The sequence below is a fragment of the Girardinichthys multiradiatus genome, chromosome 20 (assembly GCF_021462225.1).
Source record: "Girardinichthys multiradiatus isolate DD_20200921_A chromosome 20, DD_fGirMul_XY1, whole genome shotgun sequence".
In the NCBI taxonomy this organism is placed as follows: domain Eukaryota; kingdom Metazoa; phylum Chordata; class Actinopteri; order Cyprinodontiformes; family Goodeidae; genus Girardinichthys; species Girardinichthys multiradiatus.
The window spans coordinates 26,776,034-26,798,971 of NC_061812.1; the positions used below are offsets into that span (position 1 = coordinate 26,776,034).

The 22,938-nt window shown below is 38.3% G+C and overlaps 1 protein-coding gene across 1 annotated transcript in view; it reads right to left on the bottom strand.

Annotated features, from left to right (window-relative positions):
- Positions 1-286: 286 nt before the first annotated feature.
- LOC124857309 (sodium-dependent neutral amino acid transporter SLC6A17-like) overlaps positions 287-22,938 on the bottom strand; it is a 32,313-nt gene continuing 9,661 nt past the window's right edge. Inside the window, exons 2-12 of the mRNA XM_047348525.1 lie at positions 21,745-22,208; positions 15,400-15,557; positions 13,000-13,126; positions 11,033-11,214; positions 10,840-10,950; positions 10,516-10,757; positions 8,079-8,271; positions 7,806-7,998; positions 7,391-7,550; positions 6,800-6,962; positions 287-5,014 (exon numbers count right to left, since the gene is read on the bottom strand). Of these exons, the coding sequence (XP_047204481.1) occupies positions 4,607-5,014; positions 6,800-6,962; positions 7,391-7,550; positions 7,806-7,998; positions 8,079-8,271; positions 10,516-10,757; positions 10,840-10,950; positions 11,033-11,214; positions 13,000-13,126; positions 15,400-15,557; positions 21,745-22,027 (2,220 nt within the window). The 5' untranslated portion in view covers positions 22,028-22,208 and the 3' untranslated portion in view covers positions 287-4,606. The remainder of the gene's footprint in view (positions 5,015-6,799; positions 6,963-7,390; positions 7,551-7,805; positions 7,999-8,078; positions 8,272-10,515; positions 10,758-10,839; positions 10,951-11,032; positions 11,215-12,999; positions 13,127-15,399; positions 15,558-21,744; positions 22,209-22,938) is intronic.

Sequence of the window (22,938 nt, forward strand, 5' to 3'; positions counted from 1 at the left end):
GGCAAAAATATGTAGTTTGGATTTTCATTAACCTACTTTTCTCTCTCTTTTGTAAAAGCTTAAGTTCTATGCACTAAATAAAACGCAAATTACCAACATACAAACTGAAAAAACAGATTCTCTTGTCTAAAATAAGGATTTTTAAAAGAGGGTGTTCTCATCTTGAGCTCAATAAAGTTTTAAATAAATAACTATTATTTAGACACAGACCGGTCATCCTGTGACTCGGTGACCCACTTACAGTATGACCTCAGTTTTGAGATAAAAAGCAACAAACACAACAGCAGTTTGTTCACTCTTTATTTACATTTATATAACTATGTTTATAAGTTACACAATACTTGTGAATCATTCATTCATATGACTGAGGAGAAACATAGGGAGACTGTAAAGGGATGTTTCTAAGTACGCCTCCAGTATAGATAACACCTGAAATGTGTGCTTAGTAAGGCCTTGCACACACCAGACTAACTACACAAACATTTATAAATATAAACACACACACATTCAAGTCATTGAAATGTCTTACTGTGAAGATGTCCTTTCAGCCACAGCTGCTGTGCTGTTGAAATATAACAATATTGCTTTTACACTGACCTTAAATTTACTGCTACAGTTAAGAATAATAAAATAAACACCAACTTTATTTGCTTTCTGTTGGACAAAGTGCATCAGTCACATTCATTTTTACTTTTTGTCACTTTTTAAGGAATTTGCTATACTCCACATTAATAAAAACTATCTGCAAAATAGTTTGGTGACCTGGATGGTTACATGACACACAAACAGCAGCAGGAAAAGTGAGACAACACACAAAACAAGACATAGGGTTTACAGCCATGCCAGCAGGCATATGAGATTTATCATTAATCACAAAACATATTTAACAAGATGGGAATGTGAGATGGTTGCTGTTTTTTGACCGACCAATAGATGGCAGAACATTTCAGCACAAAAAAAAAACCATTACTGTCATATCAGTCTGACACAGCGTTCAGTTTTGGAAAACAATGTTACACAAACTGTTACGTTTAAAGGTGTTGATACGCTCAAAAATATTTTATAGGAGCAGAATGCTGTTTATTTAAAACATTTTGGGAAGATTTAAGTTTAATCAGAAACATTTGGTCAGGCTAAAGAGAAACATTAGATACTGAGGAAAGAATTCAAATGCAATACTTTGATAAGTCACTGGGTGTCATAATAGAGCAGACAATGTGAATTCCCAAAAACTAAGAAAAGCAAACGTAGATTTAAAAAGTAAACAAAACATATTTATTAAGAGACCTTAAGCTGCTGTCCTACTGTTTCCGATCAAACCGTGTGTGCTGGCATATTGAAAAACACCAGTGTCGCTGGTCAAAATGTGAAAAATGTAAGGCACCCGTTCTGAATGGTGCACGTATACTGTAGGTGGATTTCACAGTGTTCTGCCAGAGAAAAGTGTAGTTTAGTTTCCTTCATGTAGCCTTAGTTTTTTGCCACAATAATAGATCAATTGACTGTCTGGGAATGAAATGTATGTGCTTTAGGGATAGCCCAATTGGTCAGATAATTATTATTTGAATTAATCAGACTGTTAGTGATACCATGAGTCCAATGTGTTCACATTGTGCAGTGTGAGATTAAATTATATTTTTATTGTCATTGCTGTGACATTTATGTTTATGCATTTGGGAGACTTCTTATCCAAAGCAACTCAAAGACGAGGAAATGACAATACAGTAACATCAAAGCTAATGATAAGCTACTTCGAAGGAAGACCACTAGCCAATGCCCTTTGCTGCCCTCTCGTGTTCTAAGTTGTGCCCTGGTATGTCTAATTTAGCTAATTTGCATACTAAGTCATACATTTGTATCTATAGTTTGTGCTTTATTTAAATTAACAATCTTTACTTAATTTTGAATCTGTTTGCCAGCAAGAACTGAAATAATTTAGTTTATACAATTACAAATAAATTCAGAAAAGCTTAAACAAAGTCTGCAGGAACATCTACCCTTTTGTTTCCTCACCCCTTCTAACTTTCTGCAATTCCAAAGGCTCATTGCCATTGAATTAATATTTAGTCCATCAGCCTTTTCCGTGCCAATAACAAGCAACACCAAAAATAACACAGACATATGTTTAAATACACACAAGCCTCAAACAAAATGAACATATATATTCTATACTCTCATCTCTGTTCATCGTCACTTTTATATAACAGCAAATATACAGCATAATAAAATAAATAGTCTATTCATAATTTCAAACCAATACTTTGAATACTGTAATAGAAAAATAAATAAATGCGTAATATGAACTAAAACATGCTCTTTTACAACAACTAATTTATATCAGTGTGTAGAAAAAAATTAAAACCTTTAATATCAGTACATTGATCACATCTCTACCTGTCTTCATTGATAATTAGGTTCAGTATCCTACAGATATACAGAAGACTGCATGTTGGTTGTCACAATGGTTGTGCAGGTGAACTGTCTAAGGCTTTCTGGAGTGCATACTAAAAGCTGAAAGGTTACCGTTGTTTGGGTTTTTACATTGCAGGCTCCTCTGTCTTTTGGTCCATGTTTGTCATTATGTTTTGTCACAGAGGACAAACTTTGTGCATTTTTAGCTTGTGCTTTTATTTTTCTTTCAAATACTGTCTCTGTGCTATGTAGGACGTACAACACCCTCCATATACATTGGCACGCCTGGCAAACATGTGTTTTAAAGCCTTAAACTAAATAGCTGTTGTGGAGACTTGGTGACCTACAGATGCTGCAGTTATCGAATAGTGCGTGTTATTTTATTTTTACCTCTCTACTCATCCTACTCCCTCTGTGGTATGTCTTTGACAGCAAATTTGAACAGAAGGTGAGTGACTTACAACCACACTATGTGCCTTCCTTTAATAGCATATTCACCAATTTTGTTTTCAAATTTTGGGGAATGAGAAAAAGAAAGTAACCTGTCATGATCTGTGGGTATTGTTGTTTTTGTATACAGGTTATTTTGGGCTGATTATTATTGTAACTAAGGGTGTTCTGTATTGAGTTAATTCCTTTTTGATTAGTTTTTTAGTTCTTTCTTGTGTTCTGCTCTTTTTGTATTGGTTTAGATTCTCATTTTAATGTTAGCCCATTTGCTTAGTAGATCCTTTTATGTTTTTATTCAACTTCCTGTGCTTGCCTCGGCTTGCCTGCTCAGGTTCTTTCCCAGCTGCACCTCATTCTCCTTATTAGTCACACCTGGCTTTTACGCCACTCATCAACCGTCCCAGTACTTAAAAACCTGCCAGTTTCCTCATCAGATTCTCCTGTTCTTCATCATATGTTTTTAGTCAGTTATTCCCTGGTTCTCTTGTTCCAGTTCCTCTGTTTTCCTTTCTTTAATTAACTCAATCATCATCACCATGAGGCTGCCACTTTGATGTCTGCATTTGAGTCCAACTCAAACCAAAATCAGGACACCTCTGTGTCAGGCCATATTTAGATTATAATTAGAATTTTTAGACTTTTTCATTAACTTGTAAAAGTAAATAATGAATTAGTAAATACCCCAGTTAAATATATTTTATGAGAATTGCTAGGGGGGCCCATAATGAGGGCACATATTGTTTTCTTTAAACAATTATTTTCTAATGGGATTTTTTTTTTCACCTGCTAAATAAGTGTTGTTAAATGAAATGATTGTTTTCACAGATTCAATTGTGTAAAATCAAGCTGCTGCTATAAAAGATTGAATTAATTTAAATCTTAATTTAATTCACACATTTTTACTAGGCAAGCCAGCAATGGGAAAGGGAGCTGCTTCTAATAATTGCAAGACATTTTGTGCATCAGAGTTTATAATAATAATTAGAATCAGTGATTCACTTGTGCATTTTAAACTGTAAAAATTCACTCCTGTGATTTTGTAGCATCGATCAAACAATCCAGACTTTAAATTGCCTTATAATAAGCATGAGCCGATTGTGCCTTCCATCACGCATATAAAAAATAAAATACAGGCTTATCTTATGAGTTTAAAATAAAATGAATAAACATGACTTTTATCCCAACTCAACACACAGAGTCTCACAATCTTTGCTTCAGTTCAAGTGTTTTGTGGTTTTTACTCTTTGGTGGAGAAACTAAAAGGTTTAACTTCTACAGAACATGTAACGTGTGTGATGGAGAATGAGATTCTTCCTTAAATCTCCACATAGGAAACTCTACAGGATGTTATTACTACACTGTCTATTTATATGAACAAATATTGCTACATAAACTCCTGTAGGTGGTAAACTTTGTCTGAATTAAACAGATTTGTGTGTCTTTAGATCAGCCTTATATAAATAAAACACAGAAACACCTTCACAAAACTAAATGTTGTTTTAGATGTTTTTTGTGTGTGTTCATTTCAGACTTACTGCACTGGACTACTGATAGCTTGTTTTACCCTGTGTATGGCTTTGACAGCCAATATGATCAGGAAGAGCAGCAAAACAGTGTTTTAGAGTGTATATACCACAGAAGAACTAGGTGGCTTCATAAGGTTGTGTAATATTATCTGGGCAAAAGCAGAAAATTAAACTGAGTGGAAGGACTGCATGTTGGAGGGGTGTTGATGGGAGGAAAGTCAAGAGTTTGACTCTGGCGTGAGAGGTGTAGTTGGCGTTGTTGGTGTCGTGGGGCTTATCGCAGCATTTTGGTAGCTCGTACCATAGCAGACATTTGGAGACAGTGAATTGGGATCCACGGATTTGTTCCCTGCAGGAGTCACGTAGGGTTTGCGGGCTACACCTGACAATGGGGGGTCGCCGGGCTTGGCACTGAGGATGAATCTGGCCTCATCCTGCTCCTCAAGGTTGGAGATGTCTTTCATTATGGTTTTACGGTAGGAGACGGAAAGCTTGTTGGAGCCGTCTGACATCAAGTTGAAGTGGCGTGCAATGAAGACGATCGGGAGAGGAAGCATGGCCACCACGATGAGAGCGAAGCACATGGCCAGAGCCCAGGGAGGGTAGCTTTGGAAGCGTTCCTGAGCCTAAAATGATAAACACGTACAGCTTAAAAATAAATACAATGAGAGACATTTACATTTCTAAAGAAGCTACATATACAGATAGAGGAACATAATTGTAAACTGGAAGGAAAATTATGCATGGTTTTCAAAATTTTTCAGAAATAAAAATCTGGAAAGTGTAGCAGGTGTATTTATTCAGCTCCTTTTACTCAACCACAAAACTACCAAGACGTGGCTTACTACATTAAATGACAGGCTGGGCAAGAAGACAATTCTTCAGAGAATCAGCCAGGAGGTCCATGGTAACTCTGGAGCAGCTGCAGAGATTCATAGCTAAGGTGGCAGAATCTGTCAACAGAATAACTGAGTTCTCTATGCCACAAATCACAGTAAACGTGAAAAAAGATGCTTTCCTTAGAAAAGATGCAAACGAAACTTTCTAATGCAGCACATAACCATTATCACTGTAGAACATGGGGAAACATCGTTATTCTATGGGGATAATTTTCTTGAGCAGGGACAGGGAAGCTGGCCAGTTGATGGGAAGTTGGGTGGAGATAACTACACAACAATCCTGGAGGAAAACCTTTAAGACTGGGGAGGAGGTTAATCTCCCAGCAATATTTTAATGACAAATTAAGCACTCTGATTATTGTTCTGAAGATGTCCTCCAGGTCTTGCATGAACCTGACAAGAAGATGACAGCAATTTGTTACCATTGTTGAACTGTGACCATGGGCGGCATTCAGACGGCTGCAAGTGGCTACCTTTAGAATCCACTGGACTAAAATATGTTGCTTCGTTAGAATGGCCCAGTCAAAGTTCAGACATAAATCCAATTGATAATCTGTGATAAGACTTAAAAATTGCTGCTTACAAAGACTTTCCCTCCCATCCGAATGAAGTTGAGATATTTTGCAAAGATGAATGACAAAAATATCTGGATTGGTGGATTAATCAGCCCAACACCCAATCAAAGAACAATGTCAGCACAGGGTTCAATATAGATAGTGGATTGGGTTGACCACATATGTTTAATTTTGGCCCAAATTTGTGCCCATATCATTTCATTTTGCTTGCAACACATTAATCTACGATGTGGTTCCTCCTGCAGAAAGTACTCCCAGTGCAGATCCATATTGCTGATTCGGCTCAGTCAAACTTCAACAACAAATCACTCCAGAATGTTCTCATCCATTCTCCCTTAATTCATCCTTATAATAACATCCATCCATTTCATGAATAATTTCTTGTTCCTTCTTTTCTTCTTCTTAAGTTACCATCTTGACAGTTTCTAACTTAGCCATGACATTTAATTGCTAAGACAGAGCCCCCTCCCCCACTCTTCCCAAGTCTTCTTCCTAAATCCACCAATCAGGAGACTCCAACAAGACTGAGGGGCTTGAAAACATTTGGACCTTGCATTCACACAGAAGTCTCTTCTGACCCATCCTCTCACAGGAGGGCTAAAAAACAACAATAACTAGGTAGAGACAGCTTTAAGAACCAACTTCACTTATCTGCTAAGGCACTGACCCAAATACCAAACCACAAGAGTCCTTACAACAACCAACACAAACCATGTCATGTCTTAAACTGCTTTAGAAGCATAACTGGAAACTAATAGATAATATGGCAGTTTTCTCACTGATGGTGATCTGTGGAGCAGTGTATATAATCAGAAAGAACAAAAACTCTGTCAACCCGCATCCATAAAGCAGGCGTGGTCTCTAAGAACTGTTTTCTTGGTCAGATAATGGCAGAACTTTGCTAATTGTGAGATAACAGAAACATATTTAAACAGACCAGCTCTTGAACCCATGCATTGTATCCTGGTGGGCTGATGGCCATCTCTATGACAGTGGCTGAGATGAGGATGATGAGACAAAGAGGGGAGACGTACTTCCACAGGTAGAAATAGATTATAGATGGTCGAAAACCCAACATGTCCTCCAGGTCCTGCATGAACCTGACAAGAAGATGACAGCAACAATTATACCAAACATGAGAAATGAGTAGCAGTGGAGCGTTTTGACCTTTACACAAAGTTACATCTGCGGTGGCTTGCAAAAACATCATGACCCTTTGAACTTTTCCATGTTTTTCACCAGAACTGAAGTCTTTTTTAGCCTCTAAGAGATTTTGTCCAGGATTGACCTGTATTTAACTCCATCAAATTTTCCTGGATTTTATTTAGGTGTATCCAAATAAGGAATCACACATTTCAGGAATTTGTTTCTAAAAATGTATAGAACTATGTGTCTTTTTCCTTCCACATTTATGTTCTTTGTGATACAATCCCAATAAATTACTGTGAAGTTTGGTTCTAACGTGTAAGACAGTCAGTATAAATACTTTTGCAAAACACTTTATCTAACAACACACTCACAGCCTTACCTTTTAGTACCATATATCCAAGCAACAGAGACATTTTCCAGGATCACTACAACAGTGAGAGGCAGACCGGCAGAGTAGTCGTCAAACATGGTGACGAAATAATTTCCTGAACGCTGAACAAACAACAGCCCACAAAAGAAGGCCACAATGCAGCAGCACACTGAAAAAATACACAGACAAGAGAAAACATTACAGCTATTCTGAGAGAAATGTGGAAAAAGTTAAATGTTGATTTTTAGCCCATTACTGGTTCTAAACCCTGCTAATGCATTCAATACACTTGAAGCATTGATAGAAAGCTTAATGTATACTATTCCCGGATGTATTTTAATAAGTCATAAGTGCTGAGTAAAGACTCTGTGAGGGCGTAAGAGGGGAGCTGGGACAGGAAATTGTTGGGGAGAGGTGGGACTACCTGTAAAAAGCTCTTTCTGAACTTTGTAGGCGTCAAGGACGGGTGTGGTGATGCCAGTCATGGTGCCTATCATACTGCCCAGGCCAAGGTTGATTAGCATGAAAAAAAACATTACAGACCACAACGGAGATGCTGGGAAATGGGTCATGGCCTCTGTGAAGGCGATGAAAGCCAGGCCAGTGCCCTGAACTGCCTACAAAGAAATGATCCAGGCTGTGAGATGCTGTACATGCTGTAGACTGAGCTGATTTTGTATTTGCCGTTAATACTTACCTTGTTGAGTTCATCCTCCAAGACACAGGGCTCCAGACCTAACTGGGCAAAGCTGTCCTCCTTTACCGTCTTGATGACGCTGTATACCTCAGCGTAGTCTGATGGGGTGAGATGGGAAAAGTTCACGTGAGGAGGAATGAGATCATGACTCAGGACATTGGAGCTGAGGAATCCCAGGATCTTTTCTCCGTTTCTACAGACAGAAAAGAGCAGAATAATCATATAACGAGCTTACAGTTAATCAAAGATATTAAGCTAAGCAAACATAAGGCAATCATGGACGGATAATGTGTTTTCCTTTTGATGTGTACAAGAAATAAGGTCAATAATTACGCTGACTCAGTGTTCTGAACATTACCTTGCTATATCGGTGTAGAATAATAAAGTCCAGCTTTGACAAAAATAAGCTACATAGGCTTTAGTTTTAATATCAAACAGAAAATATAACAGAAAAATATAATAAAGTCTTAGTAAGACTTAAAAAAAAACACTTTTGAAACTATCAAGTATGGTCAGTACCCAAATAACAATGCATTTAGATTCTACATGTTTTGTGTCTTTATACAGTGCCTTGCGAAAGTATTCGGCCCTCTTGAACTTTTCAACCTCTTGTCACATTTCAGCCTTCAAACATAAAGATATAAAATTCTAATTTTATGTGAAGAATCAACAACAAGTGGGACACAATCGTGAAGTGGAATGAAATTTATTGGATGTGTCAAACTTTTTTAACAAATAAAAAACTGAAAAGTGGGGCGTGCAATATTATTCGACCCCTTTACTTTCAGTGCAGCAAACTCACTCCAGAAGTTCAGTGAGGATCTCTGAATGATCCAATGTTGTCCCAAATGACTGATGATGATAAATAGAATCCACCTGTTTGTAATCAAGTCTCCGTATAAATGCACCTGCTCTGTGATAGTCTCAGGGTTCTGTTCAAAGCGCAGAGAGCATCATGAAGACCAAGGAACACACCAGGCAGGTCCAAGATACTGTTGTGGAGAAGTTTAAAGCCGGATTTGGATACAAAAAGATTTCCCAAGCTTTAAACACTGTGCAAGCAATCATAATGAAATGGAAGGAGTATCAGACCACTGCAAATCTACCAAGACCCGGCTGTCCCTCTAAACTTTCATCTCGAACAAGGAGAAGACTGATCAGAGATGCAGCCAAGAGGCCCATGATCACTCTGGATGAACTGCAGAGATCTACAGCTGAGGTGGGAGAGTCTGTCCATAGGACAACAATCAGTCGTACACTGCACAAATCTGGCCTTTATGGAAGAGTGGCAAGAAGAAAGCCATTTCTCAAAGATATCCATAAAAAGTCTCATTTAAAGTTTGCCACAAGCCACCTGGGAGACACACCAAACATGTGGAAGAAGGTGCTCTGGTCAGATGAAACCAAAATCCAACTGTTTGGCCACAATGCAAAACTATATGTTTGGCGTAAAAGCAACACAGCTCATCACCCTGAACACACCATCCCCACTGTCAAACATGGTGGTGGCAGCATCATGGTTTGGGCCTGCTTTTCATCAGCAGGGACAGGGAAGATGGTCCAAATTGATGGGAAGATGGATGGGGCCAAATACAGGACCATTCTGGAAGAAAACCTGTTGGAGTCTGAAAGAGACCTGAGACTGGGACGGAGATTTATCTTCCAACAAGACAATGATCCAAAACATAAAGCCAAATCTACAATGGAATGATTCACAAATAAACGTATCCAGGTGTTGGAATGGCCAAGTCAAAGTCCAGACCTGAATCCAATCGAGAATCTGTGGAAAGAGCTGAAGACTGCTGTTCACGAACGCTCTCCATCCAACCTCACTGAGCTCCAGCTGTTTTGCAAGGAAGAATGGGCAAGAATTTCAGTCTCTTGATGTGAAAACTGATAGAGACAAACCCCAAGAGACTTGCAGCTGTAATTGCAGCAAAGGGTGGCGCTACAAAGTATTAACGCAAGGGGGCCGAATAATATTGCACACCCCACTTTTCAGTTTTTTATTTGTTAAACAAGTTTGACTCATCTAATAAATTTCATTCCACTTCACGATTGTGTCCCACTTGTTGTTGATTCTTCACAAAAAATTTTAATTTTATATCTTTATGTTTGAAGCCTGAAATGTGGCAAGAAGTTGAAAAGTTCAAGAGGGCCGAGTACTTTCGCAAGGCACTGTATTTTAAAAACTTTAACAACAAAACATTTCTGCCCATACAAATTCCACCCAAAAATGCTGTAATACCCATGATGCACGTGTAGGTGGCAATAACACTGACAAAGTCAAAAGGGAAGAACATTTTGAGCTTAGCTTGTGATTTTCCTCAAATTCTTGCTACGCCGTTTCTTTTGAAACTGTGAAGCCCTCCAAAAAATCTTGACTTTTGAAAACATTTTTTTTCTTACTGAGAGTTCATGCAGGTGTTGAACTTACTCTGCAACACATTTTTCATTCATGATGTTGGCCTTGAAGCCCAGCACGGCGAACACCACCAGCGTAGCCAAAACTGAGGTGAAGAAATTGATGAAGGAGACGAGCACGGCGTCAAAGTGGCAGTTGTTGTCTATTTTGTTGTAACTGGAGAAGGCTATGACCCCTCCAAACCCCAGACCCAGAGCGAAGAAGACCTGAGTAGCTGCTTCCCTCCAAATCTGCGGCTCCAGCATCTTCTCCAGCTAAAACATGGGAGGCTTGTTTATTAGGGTCCATTTAACTGGAGGATAGTTTCTGGAGGTAAAATTATTTCATCAGGCTCACCTTCGGAGTGAACATATGAGCTATCCCATCTACTGATCCTTTCAGCATTAAACCCCTGACCAGGAAGCAGAAGAGGACCACGTAAGGGAAAAGGGAGCTGAAGTACATCACCTGCAGAAGTGGAAAAAGAAAAGCTACTGTCAGAAACAGAAATGATTAAAATTTTCTCTAAGATTTTCCCCATTCCCATTACCTTCCCAGAGGAGGCGATTCCTTTAATGACGGCAAGGCAGACAATTATCCAGGCCACAAGCAGAGATAAGGTCATTTTGATGTTGAGGCCACCACTCTCTGCAATGGTGCTGGTCGTGTTCAGAGTTTGCCGGTACCAGAAATACGTTGTGGCTGAGCTTTTGTCACACTCTGGCTCAACAACTGGGCACAAAAAAGAGAAAATGAAAAGTTGAGAAAGCAATTCAGAAAAAGAAACAGGAGTGAAGATACAATAGATAGACTTTGATTTGTTTTTGAAGAGAATATGTGAGGAGGGTATGGACAATTGAAAATAGATTGTGACTGGGTATGTTTGCTCACGTTTTCAATTTGCCCTCTTGTATAGTTTACACCTCTCAGACGTCAGTGAGACACAAGGTCATCGGCAGCTTAATATTCAAAGCATGATCCTTCCATTCACACCAACACCAGAGATTGTTTTCGCTCTACACGCATATTGTCTTAGATGAATAAAGGCAATACTTTGCTTATAATTTCACAGTATTGTCCAAATGTATCTGTGCAAAGAAAAGTAAATACATACACGTACAGAAATGTGTCCTTTACAAATGAATATACCGTACTTGTAACAGGTGTCTGTTAAGTTTTTATCACCATTAATGGACTGAATGTCTGAGTCCTTTTGTCTGGATTTCAGCAGACAGGCTCTGACAGAAAGTTACAAGGACATGAAATTAACCTTCCTAAACCAGGGGTGTCTAACATAATCAGAGACTGGGCCAAAACCATATACACTGACTCTGTCACAGGTCAAACAGGTTTAATGGCTTCTTTTCTTGGTTTCTTGATTGGTTTTAGGTTTTAAACTGTGGAAATGCAGAATACTTTGGAGGTGTGCACTAGTAGGCTGGCCTCTGTGCGCCGTCCTGTTCATACTTCATTACCGAGAAAACCTGCTGGATCAGATTTGGAGGCTGCTTTGAGGCATAGTCTCAGGGCTGCAGGGTAAAGGTTGTGGGGATCCCAGAGTCAGGCCTGGAGTTTGCTGGTACACTGCAGCTCTATGAGCTCCTGCTGGATGGTTGCAGTTGCACTCCACGTAAAAAGAGAATGGATTACATAACTATTGTATGTCATTATTTTGTGCTTTAACGACAGTGATGCGCCTGTTTCACTCATTGTATATGCTGCATCTGAGTAGCTGTTTCACTATGGGATTTGTAGTATGATTGGTGTGAGCGCAATATAATTGACTGCTGGGCATTAATAAAAGATCCATAAAATGATCTCCAAAGCAAAATACAATAGCATCGAATCAAAACAAATTAAATGCAGCTTATTAAATATGGAGAATACATTGTTTTTAGTTTTTGTTGCTAATCATAGCTTTCCCGGTCGCTGAGCCCAATTAGCATATCTCAGTGTTTCCAACTTGTAACTTGGACATGGTTAACTTGGGTATGAAGTCATTCTAAGACCCGATTTCCAAGTTAAATGGAGTGAAGTATGCATCTATGTTTCCATCTTTTAAGAGCCACCTAATAATTATTTTTACATGTCATTTTAAAAACTTACCAATGTCCAATATTAGAAAATATTTTGATTGTCTTCTCTTTCTCTCTATACTGTAATTTTATTTCCTTCCTTAATTTCTATCTGGCATCTTTCTCTACAACAGCTGTGTAACAACTGGCTTTATAGAGGTCATTCTTTCTGTCTCATATAGTTTACCAGTCATAACATTTTATAGACATTTATTTTCCTTGTCAGAATGTGCTTTCCACCTCGAACAAGACATTTGCATCAGAAAATTCAGATCTTGTGCCAGTCATTTTACCTCAATAAAATCACTATAGTTGCTTGAGAATTGTCTTTCTTAATTTTGGCTGGGTTTCTGTTGTGAATGTCCAAGCTCTTTAAAACTCTTTATATAATACATAACAGTAAAATATCTGTGGTTTAATGGAAGATATAAATGTAACTCACTGGCAATTGTTCCATTCTTTCTAATGGGACAGTCACTCCATGGCAGAGGGTACTGGAAGGACTGGAAAAAGTAGAAGATGCTCCAACCAATGATGACGTTGTAGTAGAGACCCACAAAGCCACATACCTAGATAGATAGATAGATAGATAGATAGATAGATAGATAGATAGATAGATAGATAGATAGATAGATAGATAGATAGATAGATAGATAGATAGATAGATAGATAGATAGATAGATAGATAGATAGATAGATAGATAGATAGATAGATAGATAGATAGATAGATAGATAGATAGATAGATAGATAGATAGATAGATAGATAGATAGATAGATAGATAGATAGATAGATAGATAGATAGATAGATAGATAGATAGATAGATAGATAGATAGATAGATAATCAGCATTTTAACGTGGAATAACATCTGTGCAATACAACAGCAGCATTCACATGAGGCAGGATGTTTTGTGAATGTCCCATGCTGTCAGTCTTCTTTACAGTCTTTCCAGCAACGACATTCAAACTCTAAACAAGGTTGGGGAAAGCATGAATAATTAAAGTCTTCTCTGTTCAGCAGTGATCTTCTATGAGGTATTTATAGCTACTTCTCTGCCTGTCGTGCTACTCTGAATAAAGGCTGCCTTGCACTCTCAAACACATAAATGACGTCTGCAAACCACAGAGAGAACACGTGTACAAACACATGCAGTATGCAGGTATAATTGACTGTCTTCATCAGCTCTGCACACTGTTGGTATTCTGTCAGCCAGTTTCATATTTTAATCACCTGGAGTAGGTTAATTTAACTTGTGTAACTTGTCAAGAATTAATTAATTGAGCTGACTGCCTTCCTCATACAGTGCCTTCTAAAGTTATTCATACATCCTGAACCTTTCTACATTTTGTCATGTTACAACAAATAAACTTTAATGTGATAGAACAACATAGAGTGACACACCGTTGTGGAATGGAAAGAACATAATACAAGGATTGGGATTTATTTCACACATTTACTCTGGTAGCCCTAAGTGCAACAGATTGGGTGTGAAGTCATTCTAAAACCAGATTTCTAAGTTGAATGGAATGCAGTGTGCATCTATATTTCTATCTTTTAAGAACAACCTACTCATTGTTTTTACATGTAAATTAGAAAAAAATTAATTAAACCCAGTGCAGTAAATTACCTTTGGAAGCCACCAAATTATTAAATAGACACAGTAAAACTGAGGTCTGGTTAGGAGGAGAAATGTTCTATTAGCAACCCTTTCATGTTCTCTTACTGTATTGTCGATAACATTAATGTTTCACTTGCTAACTGAGCCTTATAGAGTTGGAGATGTAGCTCTTAAATTTTCTCTTCTAAACTTCTCAGTCAGACAGTTTGTTTTCAGGTTAACTCGCTGGATCGTCCAGTCTTGAGAAGATTTGATTCAGTGTTTGTGTTTTCCTGATCTTGTTCTCACAGCAGAATAATGGACTTGGAGTGCGTTTTTTAATGGCCCAATAATTTGCAGATAAGCAAACGGCTGAAACTTCAGCTCTTACTGAACTGCTCACAGATGCTGATGATCTGTAATTAAAGCCATTTGTTTGCATTGTAATGACCCCAGCAGGTCTTGTGCTCGGTTTGGGATTTTTCCATTGTTCTGCAACGCTGGTTACTGTGACAGAGAACACCTGGGAACAGGCGAGTCCTTCATCTGGTTAAATCTGGACTCCCAGTTCACTTCTTTCCACGCTCTTGCTGACATCTATTTTGTTTGTCGTGGCTTCGGACGTTTGGATAAAGTTTGATTCACAACATTTGACTTGAATGGAGACACACATGTATATATATATATATGCTACGGCACACCTCGAACACACCAGTTCCTGGTGCAAAATAGGAAAATCAAAAGAAATCAGCTTTATGTTCTCCAATCATGCACACCACATTCCACCAACTGGACTGATCTCCACTCCACATTACAGAAGCTTTGATCTTTAACTTATTTTCAATTAAATATTTTGCAGTAGTAGCATCGAAGGAATGTTTTTCCATCCACTGCTCTTTATTTCGGTTTAGTTTTTACTAAAACAATCATACTGTAATATGTCATTCAATGTTGTTTGTCTTACCTAATTTTCGAAAGAAAGACTAAATATTTTGAACTAAAGGAGAGCCTTCGTTCTTTTGACCATGGCTGTAAGTATTGTAAATGTTTACTCATGCAGAAAAGGGACATGTTCATAAATCACACAGACAGATCTTTGTCTTGTTATAGTTTCACTGCTGTACATTCAGCATTTTTTTCTCCACAGGATCTAAGAGCTGGTGCCAAACCACAACCTCCCAAATCCTTATCAGAGATGCATCTGAATTATTTTCTGTAAAGGGGAAAAACGACTACAGGTACCATCAGACTTGACATGCCTATCCCACCAAGACGGGGACAGACGTAGTTCCACACTCCGATGCTGCCACGTCTGATCTTCTGACCCACAGCCAGCTCCAAGAAGAAGAGCGGGATGCCGATGATGATGAGGAGGATGAAATAAGGAACCAAATATGCACCTGAACAACAGAGAGAGCAAATAATGGGCTTTAAAAGAAAATGTTTTTATTCAGTTTGCCTGTTTGCTTAAATCATTAAATTTTCCACATATTTCAAAATGTGCATGTTCTTGATCTTTATGGACATTAAGTGGACGAATGATCAGAAAAACAACTTCATGTTTTGAAATAAAAAGAACTGACATATTCAAGGCCAGAAAGAGGAGCGAGAACATTGCCTTATATTTAATCAAAGTGAAAATGTAATTGAAAGTTGAAAAGACGTAAATATGCCTGCTGACATCTAAATATGGTTGAAAAGTAGTTAGGGTTGATAAAAGTGCTAAAAAAACTTTAAATATCTTTACTCCGGTGATTTTTTTTGACGTGACATGTAGTTCCATCAAAAAGTATTAAACATTTTACAGATTTCTCCTAATTTTGCCCTTTTATCTGACAAAGATAAGCTGGAGTAAATATAAAATGTAGTTTTCAAATGATAATTTATTTTATTTAGGGACACAAAGCTGTCCAAACCAACTTTTGCCCTGTGTGAAAAAGTGAATGGCCCCTCAGCAACAACTGCCATGAAATGTTTGGATAGCTGGCAATGAGTCTTTTCCATCCTGTGGAGGAACTTCAGCCCACTCTTTGCAAAAGGTTTCAACTCAGCCACACTGGAGGGTTTTCGAGCATGAATGCCTTATTTAGGGTTATGATATAGCATCTCAAGGACCTGAAGAACCAAACCACCCTCAGACCATGGACCTCCAGTGATTTCACTGTGAAGTCCATGGTTGGACTGAATGGACTTCACAGTCCAGTAATTCCTGAGTCTCGTAGCTTGGCCTGCTGCAGGTCCTGCAGGTTAAGTGAACACAGTTAATTCCACTCTGCTTGTCGGCAGCACAACATAAAGCTGTGTGAGGTGCTGTTCTGGGCCCGTATTCACAAAGGTTCTCAGAGTCCTCTCAGAGAGCTCCTATCTTAGCCTAAAAATCCCTGGCAAGCACTCCTAGCTGAGGAGGGATTCAACTCTCTGCTGAGAGCAACTCTGAGCAAGGAGACGACAGAAACCCCTAGCTTAGTGAGGGTCTTGTTGACCCCGTTGCTAGGTGTGACGCTGTCTTCTAAGAGCTGTGATTGATAGTTGCAAATACCCTCCAAAAAAAACAAAAAAAACAATTGTGCTCCTAGTAATCAATAGAAAGAAATTAACTGATGATTGAATTTAGACAGTACTCAGAAACGTGTAAATTATGATGATAAATGACTTAGCAAGACTAAATTAATTGTCACACAGCATTAACATGTTTGAACGTAGTTTATTTACATGCTCATCATTATTTTGATTAGCTTATTATTATGTTTAATTGCCATGTTGTTTTCATACTGCATCTAATTCATATTAATTTGTTTCATATTAATTAAAATTCGGCATTTTACTGTGATCTCCTTCTTGTATAATGAGGTTTGATTCACTAAAATGACCAAACCTGAGAAACCGAGAAAACTGAACTGAACAGAGGAGCTGGTGGAGGAGAAGAGAGGAGTGTTTAAAGGTAGATTGGGTCCCGGGATCACGGGGCGAACAAACAGACATTCCCGGGCAGATCAGTACGTCTTTCCCTTTGCTTTCAGCACCAGCCTGGAATGTGAGCAGCTCTGGTACCTGCTGTGATCACAAGCTAGAGAGGAGATAGCAGCACACCAGAGAACTTCTCCACAGATGGGGAGCGTTGTAGAGGACTACTTAGGCTGCTGACATCATCATGAACAATACAGCAAATACTTCACCTCATTTACATCTTTTTTTTATGTTTGTTGTGCTTAGATTATTATACTGTACCTTGTCTAAAGTTTGTATTTATTTTTTGGGGTTTTTCCAAATTTATGTTTTTTCATTTTACAGTCTGTAAATATTTACATAATTTCTGTACAATATTGTTTGTAAATTTGTTTACTTTGTATTCATTTTTATTTCTTATTGTTATTGTTGTTCTATAATACATTTATCCTAATATTACCTTACTAGGGGTGTGCCATTAATCTCTCCTGCCGCTGAAACTATTTAATTTCGCTCTAGAGGGGTGATAAAGTTTATCTTTTCTCTATATTAATAATTGTATGATTGTTATAGAAGTTTATGTGCTGTAGGGGTGGATCCCTGTGTGATTGAGCCGGTAGCGTTTTATTAATTCGCTCGGTTTTTCCGTCATCTTCCCTGCTTAAGATACTCAGGCTTCATGAATACCTTTTATCTTACTGAGGGAAAATTCATTTGGTTTGGCTGTTTTCTTATAGATTCTGGTCCTGGATTTTGAAATAACATTTTCTTGCCTTGCAAGTTTTAACTAGATTTATTTTTGGATTTTGAAAACAAATACAATTTAGCTTTTGTTATATTGTCCTGCACCTCATCCCTAGACAAATACAGGGAACATAACAGCCTGTAGTACCTGAGTGTTTGCATATCCAGATGAGATAAAACTAATTTGGAGGAATCTGTTTTTTTCCATCCTGTAGAATCTGTTCCAAAACGCGTTCAAGCTGCTCTGGTTGCATAAAGTAGGCCATAATCTTGGCAAAAACATTAGATTTATTCATCTGTTTGAACCTAATTCCTTGTTTGTAGCAGGTTGGATAGTTCCAGGATGCACTATGGCAAGAAGGTCCGCTGGCAGTATGATGCTATGAGCAATGTTCGGCTATAATAGTCATAGGTCCTGTAATCCATGTGGATATTACTTTGCCACGTACCACCTAGCTAAGCACTGATGCAGACCATGTACACCCTTTGAAGGAGGCAATCTTCCCTGATGGCTCAACCCTCTGTCAGCAGGAAATAACACCCTGCCACAAAGTAAAAATGGTTCTGGAATGGTTTGTTGCAAACACGTCTGATCAATGGTGGCTCCAATTCGCATGTTAGGGTCTTAAAGGGTCTTGAAGGGTCTGTTGCTAACACATTGGTGCCATTGTCTTAGGCAAGGTGTCATAATATTTTGCCTGATTTGTGTATTTATGGTACTTCAACAATGTGAAGTTGGTTTGTCTATAAAGAAACAGTTTAGATTAAAATGTGAAACATCAATACTGATTAATAAATCCATTATGATAAATTGAGTCACATTTTAGTAAAACTTTGAAAATGTTCACTTTGGAACTTAATCCAACCAGATGCCACAGTGTTTTATATGTTCAAGGCCTAATCACAGATTTTAAAGCTTTAAGCAGGAAAACATGCTATTAATACATCAAAAGCAGAATATGCATCTGCTGACACACATAACTCAAAGTGGGCGATGTTTAAGGACAGAGAGAAGGGGGACCTTTCATCAGCTTCAAGTGAATTCACTTCATCACCCTCAATTTAAAATAGAGCCGCCTCGCACAGATACAGCAATACAAGTCAAGCATGAAGACAAAGACGGAAGAAAATGATGGAGAATGTTATAAAAAGGAAAATGCATGACGCGGGAGAAAGAAAAAACAAGATGGGAGCCCTCAAAGGGATAACTCTTAAAACGCTCCGTATTTAATGTGTCGGTAATTGTCTGCCAGACAGTAAATTACACGTGAAAAATGGCTGCTCGGCCAAGACTGCCAACCAGACCAGTCTCGGAGGATTAAGGAAATAAATTGAGCCTATAGATAAAACACTGTTTGTATATGTTGTTAATCAGACACAGGCAGCAGAGCTGAAAACAGTCAGAAAGATTAGCGCATCAGCATGCCGGTCCATTATGACCAGATGTTACTCCTGATAGTGAAACTACACAGCTCATGCCTTCGATTACATGTATGCAACCCAGATAAAAATAAAGCCTCATCCCTATAGTGTTACAGCGATACATTTCAGCTCCTGTCTGTTTACAAGAGGACTGGTTCAGCCTGGCCTGGCTTTCCGGGTGTAGTAATCAATAGTGTGGCTATTTTTAGGCTTTTCAGCACAGTGCAGCTGCTCTCTTGGCAGTTCTGTTCTGAATGAAAGAAATGTGCAGCGTTTGATAGCTGAACTCTGAGGAACACTCAGGTGAACTACTGAATGACTTTCTTCAGCTACAGACAGGAATCAAGAAGCTGGTCTGCAAATTATTTACATTTTAACATTGTTTCAAACACAGGATGTCTGTATGGATTATTGCCATTAATCCATCTTATTTTTCTAAACATATTCAGTCTGGGGGTTTCAAATTCCTGTCCTTGAGAGCCGGTGTCCTGCAGCTGTTTGGTGTGTCTCTGCTTAAACACACCCTACTGAAATAAGAAGGTTGACTGCATGCTGAAGAGGCCCTTTATGCAACTGATCCAGATGTGTTGGAACACATCTGCACTCCAACTAAAAGTTATAGGACACCCACCCTGGTGAACCTGAGCTTGAGACCCCCGTCACTACTTGTTCTAAAAATTATTAAGCATTTTCTAGTGGAAAAACATCAAAGATAAAATATAAAGGAAGGGTTCATGTCTGACAGCACACATGTTGTGTCATGCAAATTATTTTAGCATCTATTTGAATTTCTCCTTTAATTATGAACACGTCTTTCTTAGAACTGGGAATATGAAGCATGTGTCATCTTCCAGGAGGTATGCTGAGTAAAATGATACAAAGATCATGCATGTAGGACGGTAGGTAAACAACAACAGATACAGCAATAGCAGCAAATCTCTCACTTGAAATATGTAAAAAGTTATAATATTTTGCATTTTTTAAATGCTGAAGCAAATCTTTTTCTTTAACATAACCTGGGGAAATTAATGAGTAAATCCTCAAATACAAACGCAAGAAGATGGACAATAAAAGCCCAGAAGTAACATTTCAGACTAAACTTCTCTGACCTTTCAATGCAATAAAAACAACATTGTATTACTTAGTGAATTTCTGTTTTGGTCCATTAATTTTAGTAAAACAGAAAAGTGCACATTTGATTTGAAACGGGGTTAACAATTCTTGGTCAGAATTAACCAGTACCACGTACAGTTTGTCAAACGGCACATTTGTTGTCTAGTATAGATCTGGTCCAATTCAAAAGAATGTCCACTTCAGGCTGACTGGATCACTCCTGTCATACTGCCTCTTGACGGTATCAGAAGTGCTCTAAACCCAACATCAGTGCAACACAGTGCTATATAAACATGAATTAAAATGGCTGCCATTATATCAGAAATATTTTAACATAATCAACTCAATTTCCTACTGACTTGCAGGGACAGAATCAGAAAACTCAAATCATGCCAACAACATATCTTCTACACATTAAGAGCTGCATTGTTAACCTGTCTGTTGTGATTTGTTTCTCTGCAAGCTAATGATTATGGGGTCAGCATTACAGAAGTCTCAAACCTGCTCTCATTTTGGTAATTAGAGGGTTCTGCTCTGATGTCTCAATCTAATTGACTTGTATATGATCGTGTTATGGATTGAATATCATAACACATGCAGTTTTCTAACAGCGAGCTTTATACACACACACCCACAGATATTAGTAAGCACACAGCTATGCAAAACATAATCCTGAATAACTCAGGGAATATACATTCACATTATAAACTACAGACAATATGTTTTAAAATGTTCTGTAAAATGTCATGTAAAGTAAAGTCAGTTTAACTGAATTAAATTAAACTGATTTGAGCTGAATTAAACCGAATGGAACTGAGCTGAATTTAAATGAACTGAATTAAATCAAATTGAACATAATTACATTAAATTAATTGGAATTGACCTAAAATCAACTGAACTGAACTGAGCTCAACTAAACCAAATTAGGATACATTTAATTGAAATGAACTGAACTAAAGTAAACTGGGTTAAACAGGTTATAACTGGACTAAATTGAACTGACCTGAACAAAACTGAATTGAACTGAACAAAATTGAACCAATCTGAATTAAACTTAACCGAACTGAATGGAGTTAAGTTAAACTTAATTTAACTAAAACAAACTTATTTAAATCAAAATGAAATCAAACTGAACCGAACTTAAGTTAACTTAAATTCAGTTACGTACGAACTTAAGTTACGTTGAAATAAAATAAAATGAAATAAAATAAATGAAATAATTTGAAATGAATTGTGTTGGAGTGAATAGAACTATGTCCAAACACATTTCTTCAGCCCACCAGATACAAACATAAATAAAATCAGTTTCTCCTTCCAAGGTGCTATCTGCAGCTCAGTGTTCAACATTTTCACCCTGCTCACCTCCTCCATTCTTTTGGCAAAGATACGGGAAGCGCCACACGTTTCCCAGGCCCACAGAGAAGCCCACCTGGGCCAGGATGTACTGCAGTTTGCTGTTCCACGCAGGACGCCCATCATTCTCGGGCACTTCTATCTGAGGGACCTTCTTCCCAGCAGCCGCTCCTACGTTCAGCGAGCTGCTCTTGTAATCGAGAGGCTCCTCATGGGCGAGCAGGTCGGCCACTGACTCTGTGACGTGCTCATGGCTCTGCTCGCGCTGTATCACCTTGCTGTTCTTAGGCATGGGGGGTCCGGGAAGGGGGGGTGGGGATGGAGAAAGAGAAATAAACAAAGGAGAGAGAGGGGCAGAGACTAAAAGGAGGAGAGAAATTACTGACAGAAGAGGAGTTGGGAGAGATGAAGAGATGTAGCTGTAAGGAAGATCCTGAGGGGTGACAGCTGGACTCCAGTCCTTGGCTTCAGTTCTGCATTTGGAAAAACAAAAACACCAAATGGTTTTTCAAACCACAATTAAGTTAAAGAATATAATGGACAAATATTCAAATAAAAAAAAATCAAGTATAATCTGTACTTTTATGCTTCCTTGACAACAATATTTCTTAGTTTTGGTTATGTTTATGTTTCTCAAGAGTCATGAAGACAGAATGTGAACTCAATTCACCATGATTCTTCCTCACTTATGTAACAGTTTGGCTCCCAAAATTTCCAATCCTGAAAATTGTTCTGTTTAATTTCCCTGCTTTGGAAAGCTTAGCTTCAGCTATGCTTTTTTTCCCCCAGTAAATCCTCTAATCCTCTAAAGCATTGCAGTAACATCCGTCCCGACCCCTTTTTCAGGGAACAGTTGCTTTCATACCAACGTAATGGACGAGGTAAACATGATGCTTTGGATGCAGGAACCTTGCGTGTGTTTTCCTGATCCACATCACATGCTCCTCTGCCAGCTCAATATTTTTATTTATTAAGCAAGCGGCTTCTCCGTTTTAAAAAGAAAAATCTGCAACAAAACTGTGAATGTTTTGGGATTTAATTAGAAGAAAGGAATGAAAATAAATGTATGCTGTGATATGGACTGATTCTGCCATAAATGTTTCAGTTTTAGAAGCATTTCCAGCAACAGAACTGAACGTGAATCCTGCTGCCGCCTGCCCAACTCAAAAATAAATTCAAACATGACTCAATAACAGTGGTGGT